Source organism: Triplophysa rosa, linkage group LG1 (genome assembly GCF_024868665.1).
Source record: "Triplophysa rosa linkage group LG1, Trosa_1v2, whole genome shotgun sequence".
Taxonomy (NCBI): domain Eukaryota; kingdom Metazoa; phylum Chordata; class Actinopteri; order Cypriniformes; family Nemacheilidae; genus Triplophysa; species Triplophysa rosa.
The window spans coordinates 22,394,843-22,421,403 of record NC_079890.1 but is presented as its reverse complement, the minus strand read 5'-3'; the positions used below and the strand labels follow the sequence as shown (position 1 = coordinate 22,421,403).

At 39.0% G+C, this 26,561-nt stretch overlaps 1 protein-coding gene across 10 annotated transcripts in view; it reads left to right on the top strand.

The window, feature by feature from the left end:
- celf1 (cugbp, Elav-like family member 1) overlaps window positions 1–26,561 on the top strand; it is a 54,734-nt gene that overhangs the window by 20,177 nt on the left and 7,996 nt on the right. For 2 of the 10 annotated variants that reach the window (XM_057344512.1, XM_057344504.1), the window contains exons 3-14: window positions 2,640–2,762; window positions 19,282–19,466; window positions 19,584–19,666; window positions 19,904–19,952; window positions 20,065–20,199; window positions 23,287–23,366; window positions 23,601–23,762; window positions 24,584–24,653; window positions 25,339–25,509; window positions 25,852–25,968; window positions 26,156–26,344; window positions 26,541–26,561. In XM_057344512.1, coding sequence (XP_057200495.1) covers window positions 2,659–2,762; window positions 19,282–19,466; window positions 19,584–19,666; window positions 19,904–19,952; window positions 20,065–20,199; window positions 23,287–23,366; window positions 23,601–23,762; window positions 24,584–24,653; window positions 25,339–25,509; window positions 25,852–25,968; window positions 26,156–26,344; window positions 26,541–26,561 — 1,366 coding nt within the window. In that variant the 5' untranslated portion in view covers window positions 2,640–2,658. The remainder of the gene's footprint in view (window positions 1–2,639; window positions 2,763–19,281; window positions 19,467–19,583; window positions 19,667–19,903; window positions 19,953–20,064; window positions 20,200–23,286; window positions 23,367–23,600; window positions 23,763–24,583; window positions 24,654–25,338; window positions 25,510–25,851; window positions 25,969–26,155; window positions 26,345–26,540) is intronic. The other 8 variants (XM_057344558.1, XM_057344548.1, XM_057344522.1 and 5 more) reach the window with 8 other exon arrangements.

Below are 26,561 nucleotides of genomic sequence, written 5' to 3'. Positions count from 1 at the left end.
GCATACAAAACGTTACACATCATGCTAAATACTATTTATTTGTGAGTCGCTATTGATAGAAGCCAAACGTGTATCAATGCAGCTTTCATGAAGAATAATCACTAAAAGCCTTCAGGTCTCGCGGGTTGTTTGAGATGCGCGCGCCCAGAGAGTCAGAGCACAAAATACTAAACGGAGTTCTCTTTCACGCCTTCTTACTCTGAAACGGACATATTAACACAAAATAACCAAAAAAATTCCCATATTAACAAGAAACCTTGTAAAGGTATTCAGTTTGTTTCGTGACCAAACAGTTGGGAAACAAAACACGTGTTCCAGTATATTGCGCTAGCTCTTAAAGGGGCAGCAGCATAATAAAGATCTCTGTTTATAATGTTCATCAAACAACAAAGGACGGGCCCAAAAACACTCACTGATATTAAAGGAATTGTGTTCTCTTATATGAGTCGTTCACAACAAATAAAGGAAGAAAGTAGCTTTAAGAAAGATGTACTTTAAATATGGTAAAGTTTTGAAAGAGAGTCTACATATACAATAAAAATAATTCAATCATAAACAATGATTTGTATTAATTTCTAATTGATTTATTAATGTATTAAACACATTTTAATGTTTTAGTGATTCTTTTTTCTTAACTCACCCCACGACTGGTGCTATCAAATTAAGGGCTGGTGCCACCAACTGAATAACTTGGTAGCACCAGTGCCACCTCTCTCAAGTGTTAGTCTAGAGCCCTGCTTTCTTGTAGAATTGTGCTTCAAATAAAGAACTTTATGTTGACCAGATTGTTAGTTAATCATTTACAAGTCAATATGGCCTATATGGACATATGGATTTTTTTTTTTAAAAGTGAACCTGTAAAACTGCTGTGTTAAATGCTATGCGGTCGAAAATTTGGGTGCACCTAACTTTTGTGCTGGTGCACCTAAGAAAAAAGTTAGGCGCACCAGTGCAAAAGTTAGTCTAGAGCCCTGACGGCTGTTTGTTTTGCATCCAAGTACGTTTAATTTCTTGATATTTCTTACATTAACATGACGTCCACCATTGTAATGTCTTTAGCTGTGCAGTTGGATCGTTGAATCCACATATACTGTACATAGCGAGTTTGCCAGTATGAACGCACATTGCATTCAGAACGACTCGCACACGAATGACTCATTTGAACCGATTCATTTAAACTATTGAACTTTTCAGTCACTAGCGAATATAAGAGTTCCTTGAATCATTTAAAGTGAACCACAGAGAGTGCAAGATGTGAATGAGCTTTGCTCATTTAGAAAGACTGGTTAATTCAGTTGGCTATTGTGGGCTGAAAAGTTAGTTGAAAATTATAAAAAAGCTTTATTTGATTAAAAAAAATTACTGTTTGGTTGAATAAAAGTTATGTTTTATACAACTTAATAATTGTCATTTTTATCTAATTTTATTAGAACTTTTAATATGTCAAACTCAGTCACTTTGGTTATGCCACTTAAAGGTATGGTAGGCCTACGTGTGTGTGTGTAAAAGATCAGGATGGCACCAACTCCACCTGATTTTGAGCCAGGAAAAACCCTGTTATTGTAACTAAAGCATGGTAATACTTGTAAAATGTACCACCACAACACAATAAAAACTAAAGCATATACCATAAAAATAACCTGCAGTACAATTTTATATTATTTAAGATAATCTCAGTGTGAAAACCAGTCTACCAAAATTTCATTAACATAGGAGTAAAATTTTATTGTTGTCTTGTAAGTGAGAAAAAAACAGACTAGAAGCATTTCTATGACTGATAGCATATCAATGGTGGCTTCACTCTTGATCAATTTACTTAATTTACAAGTATTTGGCGGTTTTATTATTGACAGGTAAAAGCCTAAACCTTAAATATATGATAAACCAATATTTTTTCCGATGTATTTCCAAGAAAAAAATTATGTGGGATTATGATAAATCTATATAACCAAAGCATTTTTCAGTAATGCAGTGTAAAATTAAAAATGGTGCTATATAAAAAATATAAAAATATATAAAATATGCATTAAAGCAGTTTTATGCAGTCTTACTATTTTTTCAAATAATTTATTTTGGGGCTGGTTATTTATCATGATACCTATGGTACCGATGTGGTACCGATATTACTGGTATTAAGCCAAAATTTTGGTATCGAGCCAACCCTAGTGTACAATGATGATTCCATCCAATGAGTGCCTTCCGTCTCTCTTTAAAGGTCCAGTGTGTAATTTTTTAGATTATCTATTGACATAAATGCAATATATTTTACATAACTATGTCTTCAGAGGTGTATAAAAAGCTTACAGAATGAAGCGTTATGTTTAGAATGAGCTATTTCTATCTACATACACCACGGGTCCCCTTGCATATAATTCGCCATGTTCTTTCAGCCATCGTAGTGTTTCGAACGGGAGGGGTGGAGTGAGCGGTTGGTTGCAATTCACAACCATTGCCGCTAGATTTCACTTACTGGACCTTTAAATGCTTTGTATTTGTGTTATCTGTCTGCAAACAGTTTTGCTGCATGCAGTTTTCAATCTGTCTATCCCGTCTGTTGTTCTTTTTCCTTTCTTGTATGTGTTTTCCTGTGCGTGTATGTGTCTGATGTGTGTCCTGTGATGTTTGGTGTGTTTCTGTAGCGTTTGACAAAGGCACTGGATGGATAGCATCGACGCTGAAGCCCTCTACCTGACCACAGCGCAGCACGGGCAACCTCAATGCGAGCTTTCCCTTCCTGCTGTGGAAGTACCTGCCCTTGGCGGGTAAGAACCCATACACTTCACCACTTCACCTTTTTTTGCCCCAATGGTGTGAGGACACCCTCTACCAACATGCTCTACCTCAAAGGAAACCGATACTTCAAGCTGGAATGAGAAGAAACTCACTTGCTCTTACTTTGTCATTCTTATGTTGTATGTCAGTGTGACTGCAGTGAGAGCCAACAGATGTCACTGCGTGGCTAGCGGTCATCACATGACCTGTTGGAAATGAACGCATGCTTGTTTCCTTCTAGGGATGCACCGATACCACTTTTTCCTTTGCCGATTCCGATACCAGAATTTTGAGTATCTGCCGATACCGATCCTGATCCGATACTAGCACTGTTTTTCTTGATCAACGTAGAATTGCATATTTTTATCTTTTATTGCCAGAGATGGATAGTACTTAAACATTTTTACTTTCAAGTACATTTTAAAATATCTGTACTTTATAATGTAGGGAAGTATTTTTTGTCCAAAGTAAAAACACTCTGATAAAGTACATAACACTTTTTACTCCTACATTTCATAAATAAATGTTGTTTTTAACCTTTTAATCCTTGAGTATATTAAAATCTACCACTTTCTTTTACCCAAGTATTTTTACTTTTAAAAGTAGGATTTTTAAAAATGTAATAGGTACTGTATTAAAGTTAAAAACATTTTATAAATGCATTTTAATTTGTACTGGAGTATGATATATGCTTTACAATGTGCTCTCATAAAGAACAGATACTTACAAAAAAGTGTTTAAAGGTCTCCTCAGACAAGCACTTTCAATAAGTTGGTATGATTTATTAGGGTCTTCATGAAATGTTTGGAACATATTTTGCTTAAAGGGGACATTTCATGAAAATCTGACTTTCAATGTTTAAGTGCTATAATCGGGTGTCTGGTGCATCTACCAACTCAGAAAACGTGAAAAATGACAATCCAGTAACTTTGTTTACGTGAGCCTATCTCTGCAAGCCTGTGAGAAAACGAGCCGTTCAGATTTCGCTCGCTTTCTGACGTAGGTAGTCGTTCTTATTATAATATTACCGCCCCCTTTTCTGAACGTGTCCACCCATGGCGCTGCCGCCATTTCTGTTTTCGCAACACACACGTGTAGTACTGCCATGGCAATGGTTTAGCTAAATGATATTTCCTGAATTCCTCTGCGGTTAGTTTCGTCTTAAATGTCTCAAATCATTTGTCCGGAGACAAAAAATCAGTCACAGCAAACAGCGCATCCTAATGCGCTTACGTTGTGCGTGTATGCTTACCTACAATCCACGTAATTCCACTGAGATCTGCAGTGGATTCCATGGATTTTAGCGCTTGTCATTGACAAGTTATAATGTTACACACACAACGTGAGAGCTAGTTTGCTGTGACAGATTTTTCAGCCTAAGCACGATTGATTTGAGACGTTTATAACGAAACTAACCCCAGTGTTCACCCCTGTTCATTAGCAAAACAAACAGCTTGCCACAGCTAAACATATTAATGCACATAATGTATTAACATTCATACAGCTAAACTCCAAGTGTCCATCTGCACTTATATACAGTAAGTTTAACACTAGCTTTGAATGTTCTATTTAGCCCGTGATTTAGTTTTGTCTCATTCAGACGGTCTCGATCCCTCTTGAGGAACAACTTTGAAGCTAATCCTGCTTGTACTGTCTCAGGTTGATAAAGCACTCCGGTTTGAAGTGATTCGTACAAACAAGCAGGTTTTCACTTATGGTTTCTGAGGGATTTCCACTTAAATTAAAATAAATCCACTCCTGTCTCTTCCTAGGTTTGGACTTGGTGCAGCGACTACATTGCATGTTGTCCATGAATTTTAGCCATGGCGTCACGTACACCGCTGTTGCTTGTGAAAACAACAATGGCGTAGCACGGTGGTTGGAATTGTGTAGATTAAGGGGCGGTAACATTATAATAAAATCAGAATCAGAAAGAGCTTTATTGCCAAGTATGTTTGCACATACAAGGAATTTGTTTTGGTAACAGGAGCATCCAGAACACAGAAACAGCAACAACAGTACACAGAGACCATAACACAATAGAATACAGTACACAATGATTTAAATAAGGGCCTATGGGTATAAAAAATTAAGAAATACAGTACAATAAACATAAGATAAAGATATAGCGAGTAAAGCTATGTATGTATGTAAATATGTACAAGTAAAAAATAAGAATAGACTATTGTAGTACAAGGTATGTGCTATATACAGCAGAATGAATGAAATATAATTTACAGAAAATAGATAATGTATTATCTGGAGGATATAATTAATATTGCACTTAATTATTATTGCACAGAGTTATTAATTGCACGGTGTGTAAAAACATTTAACTGTTCAAGAAGTAGATGGCCTGAGGGAAGAAGCTGTTTTTGTGTCTGGTTGTTTTGGTGCTCAGTGCTCTGTAGCGCCGACCAGACGGCAGCATTGTGAAGAGCTGATGGCTTGGATGTGAGAGGTCCAGGGTGATTTTCTGAGCCCTTTTCCTCACTCTGGATGTATAGAGTTCTTGGAGGGTGGGCAGGGGAGCACCAATGATCTTCTCAGCAGTCCGAACCGTCCTCTGTAGTCTTCTGATGTCTGACATTGTGGCTGAGCCAAACCAGACAGTGATGGATGTGCAGAGGACAGACTCTATGACAGCTGAGTAAAACTGTTTTAATAGAGTTTGTGGTAGGTTGAACTTCTTCAGCTGATGTAAGAAGTACAACCTTTGCTGGGCTTTTTTAGCAATGGAGCCAATGTGATTGTCCCACTTCAGGTTCTGAGAGATGGTGGTGCCCAGGAACCTGAATGACTCCACTGCTGCCACAGTGCTGTTCATGATGGTGAGAGGGGGGAGTGCAGGGGGGTTTCTCCTGAAGTCCACAATTGTCTCCACTGTTTTAAGCGTGTTCAGCTCCAAGTTGTTATGACTGCACTAGACAGTCAGCTGCTCAGCCTCCTGTCTGTACGCAGACTCATCACCATCCTGGATGAGGCCAATGAGTGTGGTGTCGTCTGCGAACTTCAGAAGTCTGGCAGAAGGGTCCTGGGCAGTGCAGTCATTTGTGTACAGGGAGAAGAGCAGTGGGGAGAGAACGCACCCCTGGGGGGCGCCAGTGCTGATTGTGCGGGTGCTGGATGTGAGTTTCCCCATTCTCACTAACTGCTGCCTGTCTGTCAGAAAGCTGGTGATCCACTGACAGATAGAGCCAGGACAGATAGCTGGGTTAACTTTGTCTGGAGCAGTGATGGGATGATGGTGTTGAAAGTGGAGCTGAAGTCCACAAACAGGATCCTCACATAGGTCCCTGGTCTATCCAGATGTTTCAGGACAAAATGCAGCCCCATGTTAACTGCATCCTCAACAGACCTGTTTGCTCTGTAGGCAAACTGCAGGGGGTCCAGTAAGGGTTCTGTGATGTCCTTCAGATAAGCCAGTACCAGTCTCTCGAATGACTTCATGACCACAGATGTGAGAGCGACGGGTCTGTAGTCATTCAGTCCTGTGATTTTGGGTTTCTTTGGGATGGGGATTATGGTGGAGCGCTTGAAACAGGAAGGAACTGTGCACAGCTCCAGTGATCTGTTGAAGATCTGTGAGAAGATGATGGCCAGTTGAATAGCACAGCTTTTAAGACAGGCTGGGGAGATACCATCTGGGCCTGGTGCTTTTCTTGTCTTTTGTTTCCTAAAGACTCGGCACACATCCTCTTCACTGATCTGAAGTGCAGGAGGTGGGGTGACTGAAGGTGATAGGTGTTGTGTAGAGAGAATGTCAGAGTTGGAGTGAGGTGTAAAGTTAGCATTTTCAAATCTGCAGTAAAAGTCATTCAGATCATTGACCAGGTGTTGATTGCCTGCAAAATTGGGGGATGGTGGCTTGTAGTTGGTCATGTCTTTAAGGCCTTTCCACACAGACGCAGGGTCGTTGGCTGAAAAACGGTTTTCCAACTTTTTTTTTTTTAAATCTGCTTTGGACGTCACAATCGGAGCGAAATCTTAACGGCTCAATTTCTCACATGCTTGCAGGGAAAAGCACACCAAAGATGCACCGGGGACCCGATTATAGCACTTAAACACAGAAAAAGTGGGGTTTTTATCTGATGTCTCCTTTAACAAAAAAAATGTATTGCACAAAACTATCACCGTATAAAAGTCTCCAATGCAGAGTGGAACAGACTCGCTCATGCGCATCCTGGACACATAATGATGCATAATGATGGACACTTCATACATTCGCTTCTACGTTATTTAGTAGGGGTGGATAAAATCGATATGGCAATTTATCGCAATATTTTACCCCACGAGACGCTTTCGATACTCTGGCACCAGGTATCGATTTTTTTCCCACATTCTAAAGATCTAAATCTGTAAACTGTATTTACTGGAGCGCCAGCACCCCCAGATTTCTTGTGGTGGCGCTCACAGATTCCGGCTGGTCAGATGAACGGAAACTGTAATTCACAGCGAAGAAGAAATACGAGCGTAATGGCAGACTAACAACAATTGGCCAGCGTCTTTTAAATCAAAAGTTTGGGCGCACTTTGGATTTCATAGTGAATGTAAATAATTAGGCGTGGTTAACTCTACGCTCTGCAAGTTGGGAGTTATGATGAAAAAACATGTGAATTAATGCACCCATAACAAAGTAACAAATCAAGTACTCTTTTGACCTTCTTTCAGTCTGTAGTAGTTTCGTGATCCGCTCCAGTCTGGTGCTTTCTCTCTCACCTGCACCTGCTGGTGCAGGTATCTGCACGTACATTCTCACGTATTTCAGAAGTCAGATTGTTTTGTAAAGCTGTTAATAGTTTTAATAAAGTTTAACTTTAGGCGAGCCAAGGCGAAACTTGCGTTGAAATGTGCGATGATGCTCATAACGTGAGTGCTTTGACGTAGGGCTGTGTATTGGCAAGTGCCTCCAGATACGATACATATCACGATAGATGGGTCACGATACAATATGTTGCTGTGTATTTCGATACGATACACATTTGCGATATATTGCAATACTTTAAATAGAAAATGTAAAAAGTAGAGCTAGAACTACAACATGCTGTGCACCACCTGGGGTTTTCTGTAAGGAAAAGTGTAAAAACATCCCTTACCTCTGCAGAGTGGCCATGATGTGCGATGCATGGACCTTTAGATCAGAGGTTTGGGTTCTCAAACTGTGGATTGCGCCCCTCAAGTGGGTAGCACAGGGGAATAAGGTGGTTCACGCAAGTCACTTGGCTGTTGTGGTGCATTGCAGTTAAAACAATGAACATGGGCAGAATAAAACCCCTAGTTCATCCGTGCTGTAAATGTGCTGGTGTCACATCCGTGAAAGCACAATAAATGTCATTGCTACTTTTAGGGCTGCAGCTATCGATTCTTTTACTAATCGAGTATTCTACTGATTTTTCCATCGATTAATCGGGTATTCGGATAATAAGTACTTTTTCTTTATTAAAAAGCAATACTAAATATACAAGAGAAAATAAGACAGGTCTCTTAAAATGAGTAAAACAACTCATTTGTTTCCTTTTTAGAACAATTAGTTTTTATTGCTGAAATAGCATACATTAATATCTGCGAAAACTAAACCCATTTAGTACATTCCATTGCCATATTATATTCAAAATGCAATATAATACAAATATATAAATAAGAAACATGAATAAAAATGGAACTAATAATTTCAAACAATAGCCTATGACTTTTATTTTGGCAGGTTGTCAGAAGACCCTTATTTTTTAGTATCTCTGTTTCTTCACTCAAACAATAACATGTTTGTGCAATTCTGGAGGTGAAGTTCATGGTTCATGTCCTCATTCAGCGCAGACGCAGACAAATTCATGAGCATCACGCGTGTAGCACGTTAAACTGTGCAGTTCATTCACTCAGACATGCAGACCAGACAGATGACATGTGTAAATAACAGGATTCGGTGTCCACTAAGTCCGCATCTAGTTTGATGGACTCAATGCAGCCGGAAAACAAGTTTCACTCGTAAAATAGACTAAAACCAAGTCAAATATCAGTTCACCATTTCAATAAGCTATTAGGGCTGTGACGGTGGCAGTTTTTTACCACCGCGGTGGTAATAGACAAATCGACCGCGATGGTGCGGTGGTTGAGAAATATATATTATTTATATAAATAATATTTATATTATTATATTTGCGTGTAGCATCCACATGACGAGTGGAAGAGAAATATAGACCTTATTTAAATACTTGAAATTGTTAAATAATTGAAATATGATATTTGAAATAAATGAGGATGAAACATCCGTCAATGTTTAACGCGCAAATCCATCAGTGAAACGGCACACTACAGCATATAAAACATTTAAATAAACATCAGTAAATAATGAAAACTTAAATGATATAAGAAAGCTAAATACTAAATAAAAAAGCTCTTGTTGCAGTAACTTCAGTCAGTGGCGTATTAACCCTTACAGTCCTTAACTATTCCATTTGAAACAAACTGTTTAAACCTACTTTGGCTTTCCTATTCAGATTGCCATTAAAACTTTACTTTTTCCGACTCGTTGATGTGAAACTTACTTGTTGACATTGTCCAGATTAAAATGTGTACAGCTGCACTAAATGCGCGTTCAGAAGATGTGCACAGGAGCGCAAATGAAGAGATGTCTCTCCGCAACCGTGGCAAAACCTGCGCGCGCTCCGACACTAAGCAAGCGGGTCATAGCCAGTTTTGATTTTACATATCTGTTCATTTCACAACAAGATCCATTGTATAACCCGCAGAATAACCTGGGTTTTGCCGTGCAGGCCTGCGCTCGAACGCACCAACGGAAACATATGCCAATAATTAAAATCTTTTAAATAAAACCACCCACAACTGAAAGGCTACAACTAGCAATCGTTATCGCAACTCTCATATTTATTACACCTATATTTGTCAGAGTGACGTGCACTACCGCCGGTGGCAGTTCACCGTCATGGCACTTTACCATCGCGTGGTGCGGTTGTTACGGCAACCGTCACAGCCCTATAAGCTATCAGTTATTTATCAGCATGAGAAACACGTGTGAGCGTGTGAACAGACTAAAATGCGTGTGTCTCACGGTGAATGCATGAGACTTGAGAGCCCTGTAACATGAATAGAGTTTAGCGGGCTGTGCGTCAGTAATAACGGTCCGTGGGGAAACGCAGTGCTCCGTGTGTACTGTAGTTAAATGGATTAAACGAGGCTTCGAGGCAGCAAAAATTGCCTCGATGATTTTTTGTATTCGAATAACTCGAGTTACTCGAGGAATCGTTTCAGCCCTAGTTACTTTTCTTAATAAACTTTTTGTCTAATGCACTGCAGTAGCCAAGTGACTTGTGTCATGACTTGCGAAGCCTACAAACAGCATTATTTTATATAACTCATTACTCCATTACTTATTTTGAAAACCAAAGCACACCCACACATTCTTATATTTTTCGCCATGCTCGCTTCCACTTACTTTTGGCCGTATGTATATGACATGATTTAAAAAAATTATCGATAGTAGAGGTATCACTATCAAAACACTATCGAAAAAAAAATATTGCGATAGTTACATGTATCAATATTTTTGCACAGCCCTACTTTGACGTGACGTGCCACAAACCCCCGTTTTGGGAGACGCATGTGCTCACAGTGCAAAGACAAGCGCGAGAATAAACAAACCTAAAGACAGAGAATCGCAACACATTAAAAATGTGCATCTAATAGAGAGTAAAGAAAGATGAAGGCCTACAGTACAGACCCCATGAACACCAGTTTATAACACTAGTCATATACTGTACTCTCATTGTTTGTGCATATATTCATACTTCATTGTTTTACTTGTTGTCTATCTTTCCACTGTATACATATGATATAGCCAGAAGATAAATAAATAATAAATCTCATTATCAGAACTTAATTTGAGATCTTTAGTACATTTTCATAACTTGCCTACATTATAAATATGGTGAGCATTCAAATTAACTGTAACAAATAAATAAATTAAGTCAATCTAAGAACAATTAGGTATAAGATTATTAATGTGAAATACATAGTTACCGTGAAATAAAATTACTCATTCCGTGAAATAGATGTTTGGTCATTGCGCCCACCCCTATGTTAAATACATCATATGAATTTTTGATGCCCTTTTCACCGTCATTTACAGATGCAGTGATGTATCGTTATAGAATTGCCAAGCAATATACTGATTACCGTAGTATCGGTGCATTGTGATATTATTTGTATTGTGAGCTGTGTGTCGTATCGTGAAGTACCCTGTGGTTCCCACCCCTATTATTTACAGTCATGTGCATTGGACGCAGAATGATGCGCTTAATGCACCCGCTTCACTCACGAGCATCCCGGACACATAATGATGTCGCAGGGATATTTGCTCCCCAAGTTTAAAATGGTTATAACACAAGAGAAGAGATATGTAATGTGTTTAACTCATAGTGCATTGCATCCATCCAACAGTTAAAAATAAAGTTATTGTGTATGAATGACGCACAACATAGACCCCTTGCAGTGCTTTAATCCAATACACTCTGCGAGTACCATCTCTGGCAAAATGCATTGTAAACAAAAAAAAAACATAGACTATTATCTAGTGATTATGAAGAATAATGTAAACATTGGAACGAGTAACGTCCTGACTGTTACCGGACACATGCATTCTGGATGGAGATTGACAGTTGACAGCACCAGCGGAGGTCAGATTTTATTAATTATGCTATATTGGTTTATTCCTCGCATAAAGCTATCGCAATACATGACATGGATTACAGTGCATGAAAACTTTTACGGTGGTTTCCTGATAGTTAGTCCTTTTTGAAGCTTAAGTGTAACATCCACGGGTTACGCAACGGATCGGATTTGAATGGAACCCATCAGTCCGATACCCTATCCAGCAAAAAAGACCCGCATCGTCCCCAAATCTGATCCAGAGTATCGGATTGGTGCATCCCGATTTCCTTCAGTCAGACAAAGTTGCTTGTGTGAAAATTAAGTCCTTCAGCTTTAAGGCCGAAGTATGGTCTGTCCGTCCGCATTTTGGCGCCGTCCGCATGATGCAATTTTCGCATACAACAGCGCATGCACAAAAAAGTGCACTAGTCCACTAGGGGTCAATACACACACAGAAAGTGTGCAGTGTGCCGCTCAAACACGCTCAAACCAAGAGCAGTAAGCTAAGAAGCATATCCTTCTCCATACTGTTTGGTTGTTGTTCTTTGTTGTCTTGCTGTTTGCTCGGATTGTTTACAATGGCGAATTACTTCCTCTATCATTAATTTGCTTTCTGTGAATGACGCGACTCAGCGCTGACCTCTGACGGTGTGGTAGAGCACACTTACTCATTTATACTGTGCATGTGTCAAACTCGGATGTCCACGCTTAATCCGTGAAGAGTATGCTCAAGAAGCTGTGCGGACGCGTTTCTGCTAGAGACGGATGCGGAAAGTCAAGTATACACGCTCCTTTAGGAAGAATATTCTTAGACAATATTTAGCGAGTTACTATTTCGTCATGGTTTTAGAAAATGACACTTGGTAAAGTTATTAGCTCCATCAGTGTTTTGACCCAAAACTGCTAGACAGCCCCTGTTGCATGACCTCAAACAGTATGTTTCCCCCTCCCTTTCACTGCCCCTCCATGATGGAACAGTGCATCATCCATGGCCCACTGCCGGAACCCAATTGTGTCCCGGTGGGGGCTTCAGCTCAGGGATTACCATAGTGATACCTGTCCCTATTCATTCCTGCCGCTCGCTCACGCTTATCAGCATCAATCTGACACTTTATTTATCCGACGCTGCACTCGGTTTTGCTTTGCTAAGAGAAACACTCACAAAAAAGTCCCCTGTCATCAGCACTTTTCTTTGTAGGTGTAGGGGTGCAGCATTTAGTGGCCTGTTGGGCCTGTCCTAATCCTCAGTCCCAACCCAGTGACCAGTTTTACGGCCTGTGTTTGTCATTCATCGTTGTCTCTCTCTGCTTCATGTAAATTTCAGTTTTGTGTCTGATCCGATCGGCATCCGTGAGGTGTATGCTTCCTTCTTTCTGATAGCTGTTCCCAATGTCACTTTTTACAAGTTCAGAACCTTGAGAGGACTTTTACTTTACGGATTATAGCTGTTGCCGTTTAAATTTGAGGAAGTCTGTGTTTCTGTGGAGTTTTGTTAGCATTCATTTGAGGCTTACTGATTGTAAAAAACTTGGAGTTCTGTTGAAGAGAATGGCTTCCTTTAAACTGGATTTTCTTCCAGAGATGATGGTGGACCATTGCAGTTTGAGTTCCGGCCCAGTGTGAGTATAGACTAAATCTAAGTTTAATTTAAGGTTTGTTTAGCATTGTGTGTTTAAGTCACTAAATGAGCAGAACGTTTATAAGTGTGGGCTTCTAGCTGTAACAGATGTAATAAATTGTATGTCATTATTAGGTTCTAATGCATCATTCGGTTCTAATGCATCATCCATGAGCGATATGGTATGTCAGATCTATCAGAAATTTCGTCTGTCTGGAACTGCTGAATTATGTTGTATATTCGTATAATGCATGTACTATAACCTATAAAAACCAAAAGGGAACTGGAAAGAGAAATGCATGTGACATGAGCATGCTTACAGCATTTTTACTTTTGATACTTTTTTTTACCTATTGCATATGGCATAATTCAAGTTAAAAGTATTTTGATCAGGAGAAAAAGGATGCTTAAGATTTAAGAGGGTTAATCGAGTATGATCCTAGAAAGTGTTTGTTCACTGGTAAAATATGATATTGCTGAGCAGTCTGAAGTGACCATTCTGTTATTTTTATTTGTAAATATGCTGCAGGATTCTTGAAAAACATTAAAGTATAGTACAGTGGGTTATAGAAACAACATTTGTTTTGATGTGTGAAGTGTTGCTTGTTTTTCTGAGAGATTCTCGCAGTAATGTTTTATAACTACAAAGGGAAAACTTAAACCCAGAGTAGAACTAGAAACTGCTGACTACTGACATATTTTTTGTTTTGTTGGTGTCCTGTACTACTTTATTAAATTGCCTTCACTCTGCTTGTGTACATGTTGTGTCTAAACCACCACAAGAAATGAACAGAAGAGTTCAATGTTGCTAATAATCTTCATGTTGAAGGTCACTGAAGTGAAATATTTGTATTCATTTGAGCCAGCGGTATTTCTTCATCAATTCTTTGATGAAGAAATTCTTTTCTCTCTTTCCTCTCATTTATGCATTTGGCTTATCTATTTATCAAAAAAGTGAGTTCAATTAATACATTTCTGCAATCTTGTTCTAAAGCAGTGCTTTACCAGTTAAACTTAAGTTTTGTTTTGTCATTTTGAACAGCTCAGTTAAGCCCATTGCACATTGAGTCCGAAATTTGCGTCCGAAATTTCCGCACGTTAAAAAATAAATACGACCTCACGTTGTGTCAATCACATTTACACACTGCCTCCGATATTTTCGTCCGTCATAAAAAAATTCGGACCGGGTTCGATTTTCTGCATTTTTCGCATCCGTCAAGCATTTTGAGTGGCCTTTTTTTAACAATTCAGAGACACCGTACACACGAGAGACAAATACGAAAAAATGCATACGAAAATTTCGGACTGTATGTGCAAAGACCTTTAGTCTTTATTCATTTACAACATTATGGAACTACTCACTGGCTAAAGTAGATGTGAAACCCAAATAATTCAATATAATTTTGAGTGACGATGGAACGTAGTCATTTCCTATCCTATCCGGCATCGTTGCTGTCCTGTGAACATCCAGAGTGGATGATCTTGTGGAGAATTTGTGAATCTTGTGGAGAATCTTCTTGTCTGAACAAGTTCTTGTTGTTGGGAAATCAACAAAAACAAAGTGGAAGGTTTTATTAGCTCTGCAGTCCTCAGATCGATAAACGCCTTTAATCTTGCTTTTAGCTACTGGCTCTTTGTCAGCGGAACAATGCTGTGTTTATCTTCGAGTGGACTGTCACTCGACTGATCAGCAGCTGCTAAAGAGAGAAATGAAGTGGTGTTTCAGGCTTGTCCAATGACATCACTCATTATTTTCTACTTGTGCCTCACTCTCTGTCAAGCACTAGATAAATTGTACTATGGCAGACTAAGCCCTACATATTCCATTGAGATTGTGAAAAAGACATTCAAAGATAAATCTCAAAGTAGTTTTTCAATCAAGCAAGTAGTTCTTGATTAAAAACTTATTTGTGCATGACAGTTTTTAAAGTACGAAAAAGTAGTTTAAGAATAATCTCTGATGTTGTGAGGAGTGATTTGTTCTAATGTTTGGACTTGGATGCTTTTGACACATTGTCTACACTGGACGTGGCTGGTGCAACGTGGCACGACACGACAATGGCTTGTTCTTAGAGTAAATATTACAATGTCCTTAAAATTACATTTCATGCAGTGTGTAATGTTGCTGTGTGTGAATGTAATAGGGATGTGCGCTATGACTAAATTTTGTTTAAACAAAAGTTTTGAAACCGTGTAGTCGACTATTCTAAAACTATGAATGGCCCATAAGGTGGTCCAAAAACTTTGCGTAGGGCCTTTGTAATACATTTTAAAGACTAAAGAATGTAGGCCCATATTAATCAAACTGTTCATATCCAATATTTAATGTAGCCAAAACAGTCATGTATTCCACTTTCCTTACGATCATTAATATTTCTGCATTTGCTGATGCGCCAACCCTTACTGGATCATTTTAGCGGCTGCAAGAAGTGACGCTGAAATCATGAAACTTAAAATATTTAAGAACAATTAAAAACAAATGTTTCATTATTTGTTTATATAAATGATGTTGAATGAAAAATAGCCTTTTTTAATTGTCACAATTTAAGTAGCCTACAAGTTATAATTAGGATAGGCCTATAGTCTATCAACAAACAAGATAGCCTACATTATATATTTTTATTATTATTTATAAAGCAAAGCAATATGTGTAAACAAAAAAGCGAATAGAAAGCAATGGACAAAAAGACCCGAACAAGCTACAGAACGCATTTGATCTCGCACAGAGCGAATGAAACAGGCGCTAATAAAGCATACATAGGCTAAACATTCGAGTCCGCATGTGATTATGATGTTAATGTTATTTTACATGTTCTTGTTGAGGAAATGCAAGCATTATGTTTGGTTGAAAGTCAGCTCAATGTTTGTGAACAATAACTCCGTCAGAGGAATCTGCGCATGGGCACACAGATAATAGTGCGAAGCGATCATTTTATTGAAGTGCTTTTTTTGTGATAAACATTATAATCAAAGAAATTTCTAATTTCTCTGAATCTAGAAGCTGAGACATTCTCATCTCTGTTTTATTGAGTTTGCTCAAAATGCATTCACCGCATTTACAGCTCATTCTGCCATCAAATAACGTCAATACATCTTTCATGCATTTTAAATATTAAAATATTATAAGTAATTGTTAACATAACTGTATGTAGCTTTAGATCATTATCTACTTTTTTGTTTTATGCCTGCATTTCGCTCTTCCGTCCGCATTTTCCGCATCGCAGCAATACGAACCCAATACAGTATGGTTACGCATGGCTCCAGTGAAATTATTATTATGCCACTTTGATATGACATAGTTTGCGTAAAACCTACCCGTTTTCCACCTTCAAAACACCCCCACAACTTGTCTTTCAAGTGGTCATTTCTGAGCGTGCTGCAATTGGCACAAAGGAAATCCATGCTAGATCTGACCTACATTTAAACAACTAAAACATTTCGTTCCTGATACACCTTTAAAGACTATAATAATTCTTTTTTCAAACATTTTGTTTTAGTATGTAATTTTAAAGGTTTTTTAAACAACCTCAGCAGGTGACGCAATTAGGAGATCCTCTGCAAGGCTAGGGCCTGTGTTGCCAGATTGGGCGGGTTCCTGCATCTTTTGAAGGGGTTAGACTGGAGAAAAATGCATTGGGCGGGTGGACAAAATTTGGGCTGCTTATGAAATTAAAAACCTGCCCAAGCAGCTTGCCTTTTCTTTGCTTTTATTTTGTCAAGTTATTTCAAAACGTTCGAAAATAATGTGTAGTGCAATCCCAAACACTCTGAACTTGGGTTGCACGATGTACCGGTGCTACGGTAGCAACGCGATGCTAAAGCTTCAAAATACCCGCGATGCCTCTCTATTTTTGAAACCGTAGTACCGTAGGTAATGTTGCATATGCGCATTAATATTCATTTGAACACTTACATCTGCCTTTTTGCGGTGTTTATCTCCTAAATGAATGTGTGTTGTGAATGACTCGGATGAGAAAATGATTCAAATTAGCGCTTTGAGTTCGTGAATCATTTAACGAACTTGTTCAGTGGAAAGTTGACGCCACCTACTGGCCATTTTAGTTCTGCATTTAAAGTAAGCCTAATATTTCCCTTTATAAAGACTGCTGTAGCAATGAAATTTGTCCCACATTTGAAATGGAAAATGATCTAGTGTACTTTAGTATTTACTACAGTAAACTACTAAAACTTATAGACGCTAGTGTTTTTGAGTCTTACCATAGTAAATATTTAAGTATACTACAGTATTTGCACTAGAATATTTTGTTGTATTAACTGTAGTAATTGGATAAATTGTAGCAAAGTATAATACAGTTTACTATAGTAAATACAAAATGTTTAATCTAAATCTGTTTTTTTATAGATTTGAATTATGAACATGGCACAGCATTGTGATACTACTTGGTATCGAGATACTTTAGCTGGTATAGTATCGTAAGATATGTTTATGGTACCGTGACAACCCTATCCTGAACACAACCCTTATTGGTTCAGTTTAACCAATTGGGTCTGGGTCTGGGATATGGAGACCTGTCAATCAATCTACCTTTTACAGTCTACCGCATGTGATGACTCGTGATGGCGTTTTGGTGCGATAAAGACCAGATTTTGTATATCGAAGCTATTGCAGTGCCAAAGTTTTTTGTATTCAAAGTTGTATTAGTATGTATCAATGAATTGCACATTTTTGGCTGCCGTGGTGTGTGTATGAAGTTCATGAACAAGTTTTTTGCACAAAAATTTGCATAGTGATGCATGTGTTTTTTGAGGGTTAAAGTCATTGGTTAATTTCTTGATTGTCACTTTGAAGCGGTTTCTGGACAAATTAGTCATATTTCTTGCTCTCTTTATATTTCTTGCTCTCTTTAATGCATTTGCTACGTTTGATCCGTTAGATCTGTTTTTCTTGTTTTTATTTTATTTTTCATCTTGTCATACTTCGTTTTAAGGAGATAAATTGGTCTTTATCATCGTTGATTGACATTGCAAGAAATTACATTACATTAAGTCACATTATTTTGGCAGTTAACAGTTTGGCTAGTTTATGTTGGAGAGGGTGGGTTTTAATGAGCCTTTGGGCTGGAAATTGTCCACCCAATCTGGCAACACAGAAAGGTAAAACACAGCACAGTGCATGGTGTTTATAAGCAAGATCATTCTAATAAATAATATCTAATAAATAAATGCAGTCTCCCGGTGAGCAAGCCAACACTGCCCTGCTGTGGCGAGGAACTCAAACTCCAAAGATGAATAAATGGAGAAAAAAAAACCTCGGAAGAAACCAGGCTCAGCCGGGAGGGCCAGACCTCCTCTGACGTGTCATAGCTGCACGTGTCAGTGACCCCGACCAAAAGCCATGGAGCAAACGTCCACGAAGAACAGGGAGAGCCCACTAGCGGTGACCCAGAAAAGCCCCAACTGCTGTTTTAATGCTAAGCTACATGCTGCTAACTAAGCATATGGGCTGTGCTTTTTGTCATGTTTTTGTATTGTTTTCACAGAGACAAAACAGAAATAGGGACATAAATATTTAATAGTCAAGGCAAATGTTATTTTTTTAAACTTTGGCCTAATGTAATAAAGTGAAACATACGGAGTAAAATAACTTCATGCTATTTATTTGTACAGTAACTGTATATTAATATTAATGAATTATATTCTGTTTTTGTCATTAAATATTCACATTATCTATAGAATCATCTGTTGGATTAAAGCAGTAAAACAGTTAAACATAAAAGCTGCACTAATTGTTAATATTGAAGTGTTACCTCATTAAATGTTGTACAATTAAGAGAATATTGCTTAAATGTTATGTAAAATGTTTATTTAGTTTCACAAATTTCTTGCATGTTTCTTTTTTTTACTATAATTATAACATTTCTTATATCGGCCTTTTGGCAACATTGCTTTCTTAAAATCGGCATCGGCCATTAAAAAAGACCACTACTGATAACTTTAGTGATTATGGGTGAGTGATTATACAAAGGTTTAATGTTTTTGGTCAACAAAAATGGACTTTATCAAGGTCTGATGCCAATGTTATTTAGGAAGCAGAGTCGCCTGTCTTAAAATATCGGGATATTAGCCGATCTATCTGTCTAGCACTGCTCTGTTAGTAAATTAAGCTTGTTGTAGTTATAGCGTTCTCACACTTGGGAAAAATGTTTTCATAAGAGACGGGCTATTTTGGCTCTCGCTCTAACCCTCTTGGTCTTTCTTCCCCATAGAACCAAGATGAACGGGTCCCTGGACCACCCGGACCAGCCCGACATTGATGCTATCAAAATGTTTGTGGGTCAGATCCCTCGGATGTGGTCTGAGGATCAGCTGCGCGAGTTGTTTGAGCCCTACGGTGCAGTGTATGAAATCAATATTCTTAGAGACAGGAGTCAAAACCCGCCACAGAGTAAAGGTACCTGATGGTCAATAAGCCCACTGAGATGAGATGTTTCATGTTAGTAAAACGCATTTCAGGGGAATAATAGGCACTTTTGGTTTGTTGCATTTTTCCTTCTCTCACGATTCGTAGGTTGTTGTTTTGTCACATATTATTCCCGTAAATCTGCGTTAGAAGCACAAAATGCCCTTCACAACATGAAGATTCTTCCAGGGGTGAGAAAATCATCTGTTTTTTACTGTGGGAAGATATTCTCATATGTTCCATTAGATGAGCTTGTCATGTATTATTGCTCTTACAAATGCATCAAATCTGCATGCATATATTGGCTTTATAAAAGCCTTTACAAGCGCACCCAAAGGAACGGTTACAAACCCGTTTGAAACCGTTTATTTCTCATGGGGGCTGAAGTTTGTCAGTGTTCATAAGTCACATGTGAGTTCTCTCTGCAGATGCATCATCCTATTCAGATGAAGCCTGCAGACAGTGAGAAAAACAACGGTGAGTTTGCCACAGCATTGTGACAGTCCTTCATTTATAAACAGCTTGAGGAATTTTCCACAGTGACTGTCAAACAGGCAGTGCAGTATAATGTGCTTGTCTTGTGTTTCAGCTATAGAAGACCGAAAGCTGTTTATTGGAATGGTTTCAAAGAAGTGCAACGAGAACGACATCAGGCTCATGTTTTCTCCTTACGGTCAAATTGAGGAGTGCCGCATACTCCGAGGCCCTGATGGACTGAGCCGTGGTAAGAACTCCAGAGGGAAAATAGTTAAATCTTCATTTAACCTTACAGTCAAGTGAAACTGAAGTCTTTCCCTCATAGGTTATACAAAATTGAATGTGCTCAACAAATGTAGAACATATACACTGTGTCACTATAATCATCTTGTTGGGATTTTAACCTCGTCCCTTTATTCTTCCAATTTATTGCTGTCAGTTACCTGTGGTGTAGGGCAGTGGTTCCCAAACTTTTTGAAAGCAAGGCACCCCTTTGTAGTGTTTTTTTCCCACGGCACCCCAACCCTGATTTAACTAAATGTACATGCGTACATGCATATATAAAATTAAATCCAGACGAGCAAACAACAAATGAAGTATAAACAGCTGCATGATTTTATTACAAATGCATTACAACGGACATTATATGAGGTGAAACAAATCATTTAAATTAACCATCTGTCATTTACAACTCGATGACACATGTTAACAAATCTTATAGACTGATATGAACCATTTACTGTATGTGGGAATCGTTGGAACAAAACACACAGATTGATAGTACATTGATACTTAATTATTTAGCACTTTTGGCGCGCACCCGGATCGATTAACGTCAGAGTTCAGTTCGTTTGGGTGATGTGAACGCTGTCTTCTGAACCCAGGTGCGCACCCGCGAACTGTACCCCAGTCCGCTTATAAAGGGAGCTCTGGGGTGCGGTTCATGTGAACTCCAGTACGCTTCGCTGCTGATTTGAACGCAATCGTACCAAATCGCGGAAGTGAACATGCTATTCATGACATATAATTTTGTAAAAATGTGTGCTTGTGTGTGTTTCACTCACTTTTCTGACGAGCGTGACTGATGCGCTCCAAGCAGAGAGCTGTATGTCTCATTTCTTTTCTCCTTCAGCATTCTTAAGAGCTTTTGCAGTACATTCAAAGACGAAAGTGCTGTTATGTACTGAAGCTTTGGAAACAAAACTAACGGTGTTGGTGTTTTGATATATTTTAAAATGTATGATGTAAAAGATTATGATACGGTACTGGAAAAAAGCTGAGATTTGGTGGCACCCCTAGCAGAGGTCGCGTTAACGCGAAAATCTTCTCCATTCATGACCTAACAGCAGCTTAAAGAGTACATTCCTCGAGATCATAAAAAATACATTTCATGAAGTGTTTAATTTTGCCGTGTTTGAATGTAAGCAATCTGCCAAGTTGTAAATCCGAAGGTGAACGAATAACAAAGTTATTAGCTTATAAAAAAGGTAATCGACTCTGAATCACGCGAACAAGCCATGACCTGTCCGAATCTTTAACCACAATGTACCTACGTCACTAGAAATAATCCCCGCCTAGGACTGACTGCGAAAACTTAACTCTCTCCTCCCCAAACACTGTACTAGCTCGTTCGTGACGTGTGCATCATGTCTAAGAGAAGCTGTGTTCTATGTAGTGAAACTAAGTCAGTCTTATTTTCACTACCAAAGGAAGAACTTCTGAGGAAAAAATGGTTACTATTTATTTTTCAAACGACACCAAAGGAGTATAAACCGAACGTTTTACTTTGCACGCGTCATTTTACCGAAGATTGCTTCATCAATCTTGGCGCCTTTACTGCAGGATACATTAAACGTCTTTCCTTAAAAGATGTTGCAATACCAACTTTATTTGGACCTGTAAGCTCCACCGAATCACAACCTGTAAGTGTGACTCTTTATTTTTGTCTTTACTTAAAATTAAATTTGTGTGACGTTATCTCATGTCTGTGTTTAGCTAACGTTACCGTTATTTTTGGGGTTGTTACTGTTTGTTTACCTAACGTTAGCTATAAACTCGTTGCGCTAATGTAAGTGTTCAACCATATTAACTCGCAAAGTCTTTATTTCAAGAACTGCGTGGTGTACTATAGCTATAATAACATCTGAAGATACGAACACCGTACACTGTATGCCGTGATAACTAACTGTTACAAGAGAAGTGTCTAAAAAATTCTTTTTTCTTACTGGCATCTGTATAAGGATTAAAGAATGATTCGTCAGACTCGGGCTCGAACTGGTAAGGTAAAATCGACGCCATCTCTCTCTATACACTGTTAATATCCAACCACCTGCAAACCGTAATACAGCAGTAATGATAGGCGGTCCATTTGCGACACATGCTGAACGCGTTTGACCAATCACAGCAGACTAGACCATTTGACCAATCACAGCAGACTAGACCATCTGACCAATCAGATCAGACTACGCTGGCGGAAAGGCGGAGATTACACAGATGAATCGCGGAACGAATCATTTGAGAGTCAGTCAAGAAGTAAGGTAATAAAAACTGCTTATTATTACGAAATAATAGTATTTTTACATCATGTATGTACATAAACTTGTTGTCGGACACTCCATAAACCAAAATAAGCCCTTAAAAATATTGAGGAATGTACTCTTTAAAGTTACTTGTAAGTGAATAAATGTATGATTACAAAATGGCGTGTACAAGCACCTGTCATTGTTACTGACTGGACGTGAACATTTGTCTGTAATTAGTATTTTATGTCCGAAAACAGAAACATTAAATATGTAAACGACTTCGGCTTTATTGGGTATTAAAATACAGTAAGTTCAAAGAATGCATGTACGTCGCGATGATGTCACAAACATGCTAATTGGCACGTAATATCACATTGCGACGGGTAAAAATAGATTATGACCGTTTTTTACGAACCTGACAATGAAAAAGTCTAGCGTGACCTCTGAACCCTAGCTAGTTGTCACGGCACCCACTTTGGGAACCACTGGTGTAGGGGGTTGCTGTGATTAAATCAACCAAAGTGTAACCAAGGGAACACAATGTACATGAGGCCCACGCTACTTCTTTTAGAATTGACTGCAGTGAACACGCAGCCCATCACCATGGGAACTGCTTAAGTGATGGTCACAGACCTTATCAACTTGAGCCCATGCGGTTTGCAGAGACACTTGAGCAGAACCTAGTGTTTCTGCATGACCTCAACACCAGACAAGTCGTTGTCTATATTTAAGGCAGTGTAAGTGAGCACTAAATCCTGAGGTTTGTGTCCTTTTGTCATCTGCTCTTATGCCTCTCAACTCTGTTTCCACAGGCTGTGCCTTCATCACATTCACTGCGAGACAGATGGCACAGTCTGCCATCAAATCCATGCACCAGGCACAGACCATGGAGGTAAAGAAATGCACCAATTATGAAGTTCAATTTACAAGATTAAGCATGAGAATCGAACTCTCAAGCACAAAATTCCCCAAACATATTCTGAATAATCAGAATTTGGAAATTAACTTTTTTGTTTTAAAGTCGTAAACTGCTGAACTTTCTTTTTACTCTCTTTGTGTTGCACTTTCAGTTTAATGTTTTGAAACATTGCGAGCTGCATTTCGATATGCTGCTTGTTTCCCTCAGGGCTGCTCTTCTCCTGTTGTTGTGAAGTTTGCCGACACACAGAAGGATAAAGAACAGAAACGCATCGCTCAGCAGCTGCAGCAACAGATGCAACAGCTCAACGCTGCCTCCATGTGGGGAAACCTCACAGGACTGAACTCACTGGGTCCACAGTACCTTGCAGTGAGTACACACGCCAGATCTGCATTATTGCATACAGATGCAACAGGGGCATGAAATGTAGAATTATGCATGTAGAAATGTATTATGCATTTTTAAAAACTGTAAACCTCTATTGAGGACTTTATGTATTGCATACAGAATTAAAGCTTTTAAGTTTAGTAAATGAGAGCTGTTTTGTGCTCCGTGCAAACAGTACTTTTTAGTTGCTCCATTTAAATTGTAATGCATTATCATTTGCATCTGTGTTTAAAATGTAGGGTTGAGTTTAATGAGTCTTTATTATAGTTTTAGACAAATAGCCTGACTCCTTAGAAAGGTTGCAGTGTTTTTTTGCTGTGTTTGAGCACATGGGCTACAAGTCTATGTTTGGCCATTTTTTAGCTGCTTCTAATTTGGCTTCTCAAACTCCAGACATTTCTTTTGGTCATCTATAATTGGAGAATTTAAAACTGTACGTTTTCATTATTGGCCTGAGCCAACATAGATGTGATGCCCTGTTTTAACTTGTTAGTGCTGCTTCCATGGGTGTGCTGTGAAAACCTCTTCTATCTTCATCTTTCCCCTTTCTGTATCTTTTCAAATCCCTCATAATTTCTTAACCCTTGAATGTTCACATAGTTACATTTCCGTTTCTATCTTTACCACACATGCTTCTGCTTGTCTTAGTTTGCATTGTTGCCTGCTTCTCTCTTCCTCCCTTACCTTGTTCCTCTCCCTCGTCCCTTCTTTCCTCTCTCCCCTTCTTTCCCTCTCTCTCCTTAAATCACAGTCCTGGATGCAGTCCTGACTCTCTCTGTTCTCTGTTTTGATGTAATGTCTAGCTTTATTTGCAGCTTCTTCAACAGTCTGCATCTTCTGGAAATGCGCTCAACAATCTCCATCCAATGTCAGGTGAGTACCATTCAACCCCAGGTACAATGGCTCGTAGTCAATGATATTGAAAATTGCATGCCCACAGATCAAGGTGTTGAAATGATTAGTTAAGGTTTAGAAATGGTCAGCATGGATGGATTGTGCATGTAAATGTGTGTAATGCCATTCTCTTTCGGTACACTTCAGTATATTGTTACTATTAACTAGTTGTTATTAGCATGCCTATTAATGGCATATTGGCTGTTTGTCTTATAAAGCACATATTCTGCATGATCATACTCTACATCCCTAATCCTACCCAATACCTAAACCTAACAACTACCTTACTAACTATTAATAAGCAACAAATTAAGAGTTTATTGGGGGGAAAGTCGTAGTTAATGGTGTGTTATAATATATATACTTCTATACTGAAGTGTGACCCATGTTTGCTTTCTTGGCTCTTTTCTGAATTTGTGTAAGCACCATACAGCTGATATAACAAATCAATTTAATGAATTATCTGCATGAAGGCTCCAAGTTGAGTAATGTCTGATGCAAACTAGCTAGTGTGCATTAATGCACGTGGTGACACCGTGATCTACTTAAGTGACAAGTCAGCAAGTGATGTATCGTGTCAGCCACCAAAATCCTATTTGTGCATCCCTATATGTATATATTGTTGTATTTGAATATAAAGTGTGCATGTGTGGATCTGTGTCAGGTTTGAATGCCATGCAGAATCTGGCTGCATTAGCAGCAGCTGCGAGCGCTACACAGGTGACCCCCACAGGTAGCAGCGCTCTGACCACCTCTAGCTCTCCCCTCAGCGTCCTCACCAGCTCAGGTACGCCCTCTGGACAGCACGCTCAATCTGCCTGGGACGCCTTCAAGGGTTGGTCCCGCTTTTTAATCTCCTCCTGCTCTTAACGTTGTTTTTTGTAGGTCTCATCTGTAAAATGTGACTAGCTGGCCTTCATAATGTTTGCTTTGCAAACGACTGTAATGTTGTGAACATCTGCTTTTCGTGCACCAGTCCACTTACTCTAGCTCTTAATATTTCCATCAGTTGTGTCTTTGACCTTTGGCAAATGGCTTATTGCATGCCAAAACTTACGTTTATTACTACTGTTTGTATTTGCTTTTCCTTCTCTGATTGGGTTACATGGCATTGTGTGAAAGATTGAATTGTCTGATAGATAATGTGTAAGAACTGTTTTTTTCTGCTCCACCACAGCGGGTTCCTCTCCCACCTCCAGTACTAGCTCTTCTGTGAACCCCATGGCGTCTTTAGGTGCTCTTCAGTCTTTTGCTGCTGGTGCTGGAGCGGGTCTCAACATGAGCTCACTAGCAAGTAAGAACCATTGTTTTAAAGTTTGTAGAAGATCAGATGGGTTAGCTAAAGGTCATTTCAAGTCTGATTTTTAATTCTCTTGCCCTTTTTCTGTTGTCTCTGAATGCCGTTTCTGTGTTAGAAGTTTTCTGTGGCCTCCCCGTGTGTTTGTGTGTCTGAATGCTGAGCTGTGTTTCTCTGTCTGCAGGTATGGCTGCTCTGAATGGTGGTCTGGGCAGTGGGGGTCTCTCGAACGGCTCTGGTAGTACAATGGAGGCTTTGACCCAGGCAGCCTATTCTGGGATCCAGCAGTACGCAGCTGCCGCTCTGCCCAGCCTCTACAGCCAGAGTTTACTGTCCCAGCAGAACGTCAGTGCAGCTGGAAGCCAGAAGGAAGGTGAGTGCCTGGTTTCTGATTAACTTTGGTCTCATTTTTGGGTCGATGTGAAATCATCCTATGTTCAATAGAGAACTGTACTGAAGTTAGCTAGCAAGATATGTTTGTCGGCCCATGATGCTTTTCATTGTTTGTACACGTGACTTTTGTTATCACCTTCTGAAGATTCATTCTTGTTTTAAATATGCTGCAACAGCCAGTCACAATCAGAGCGCGG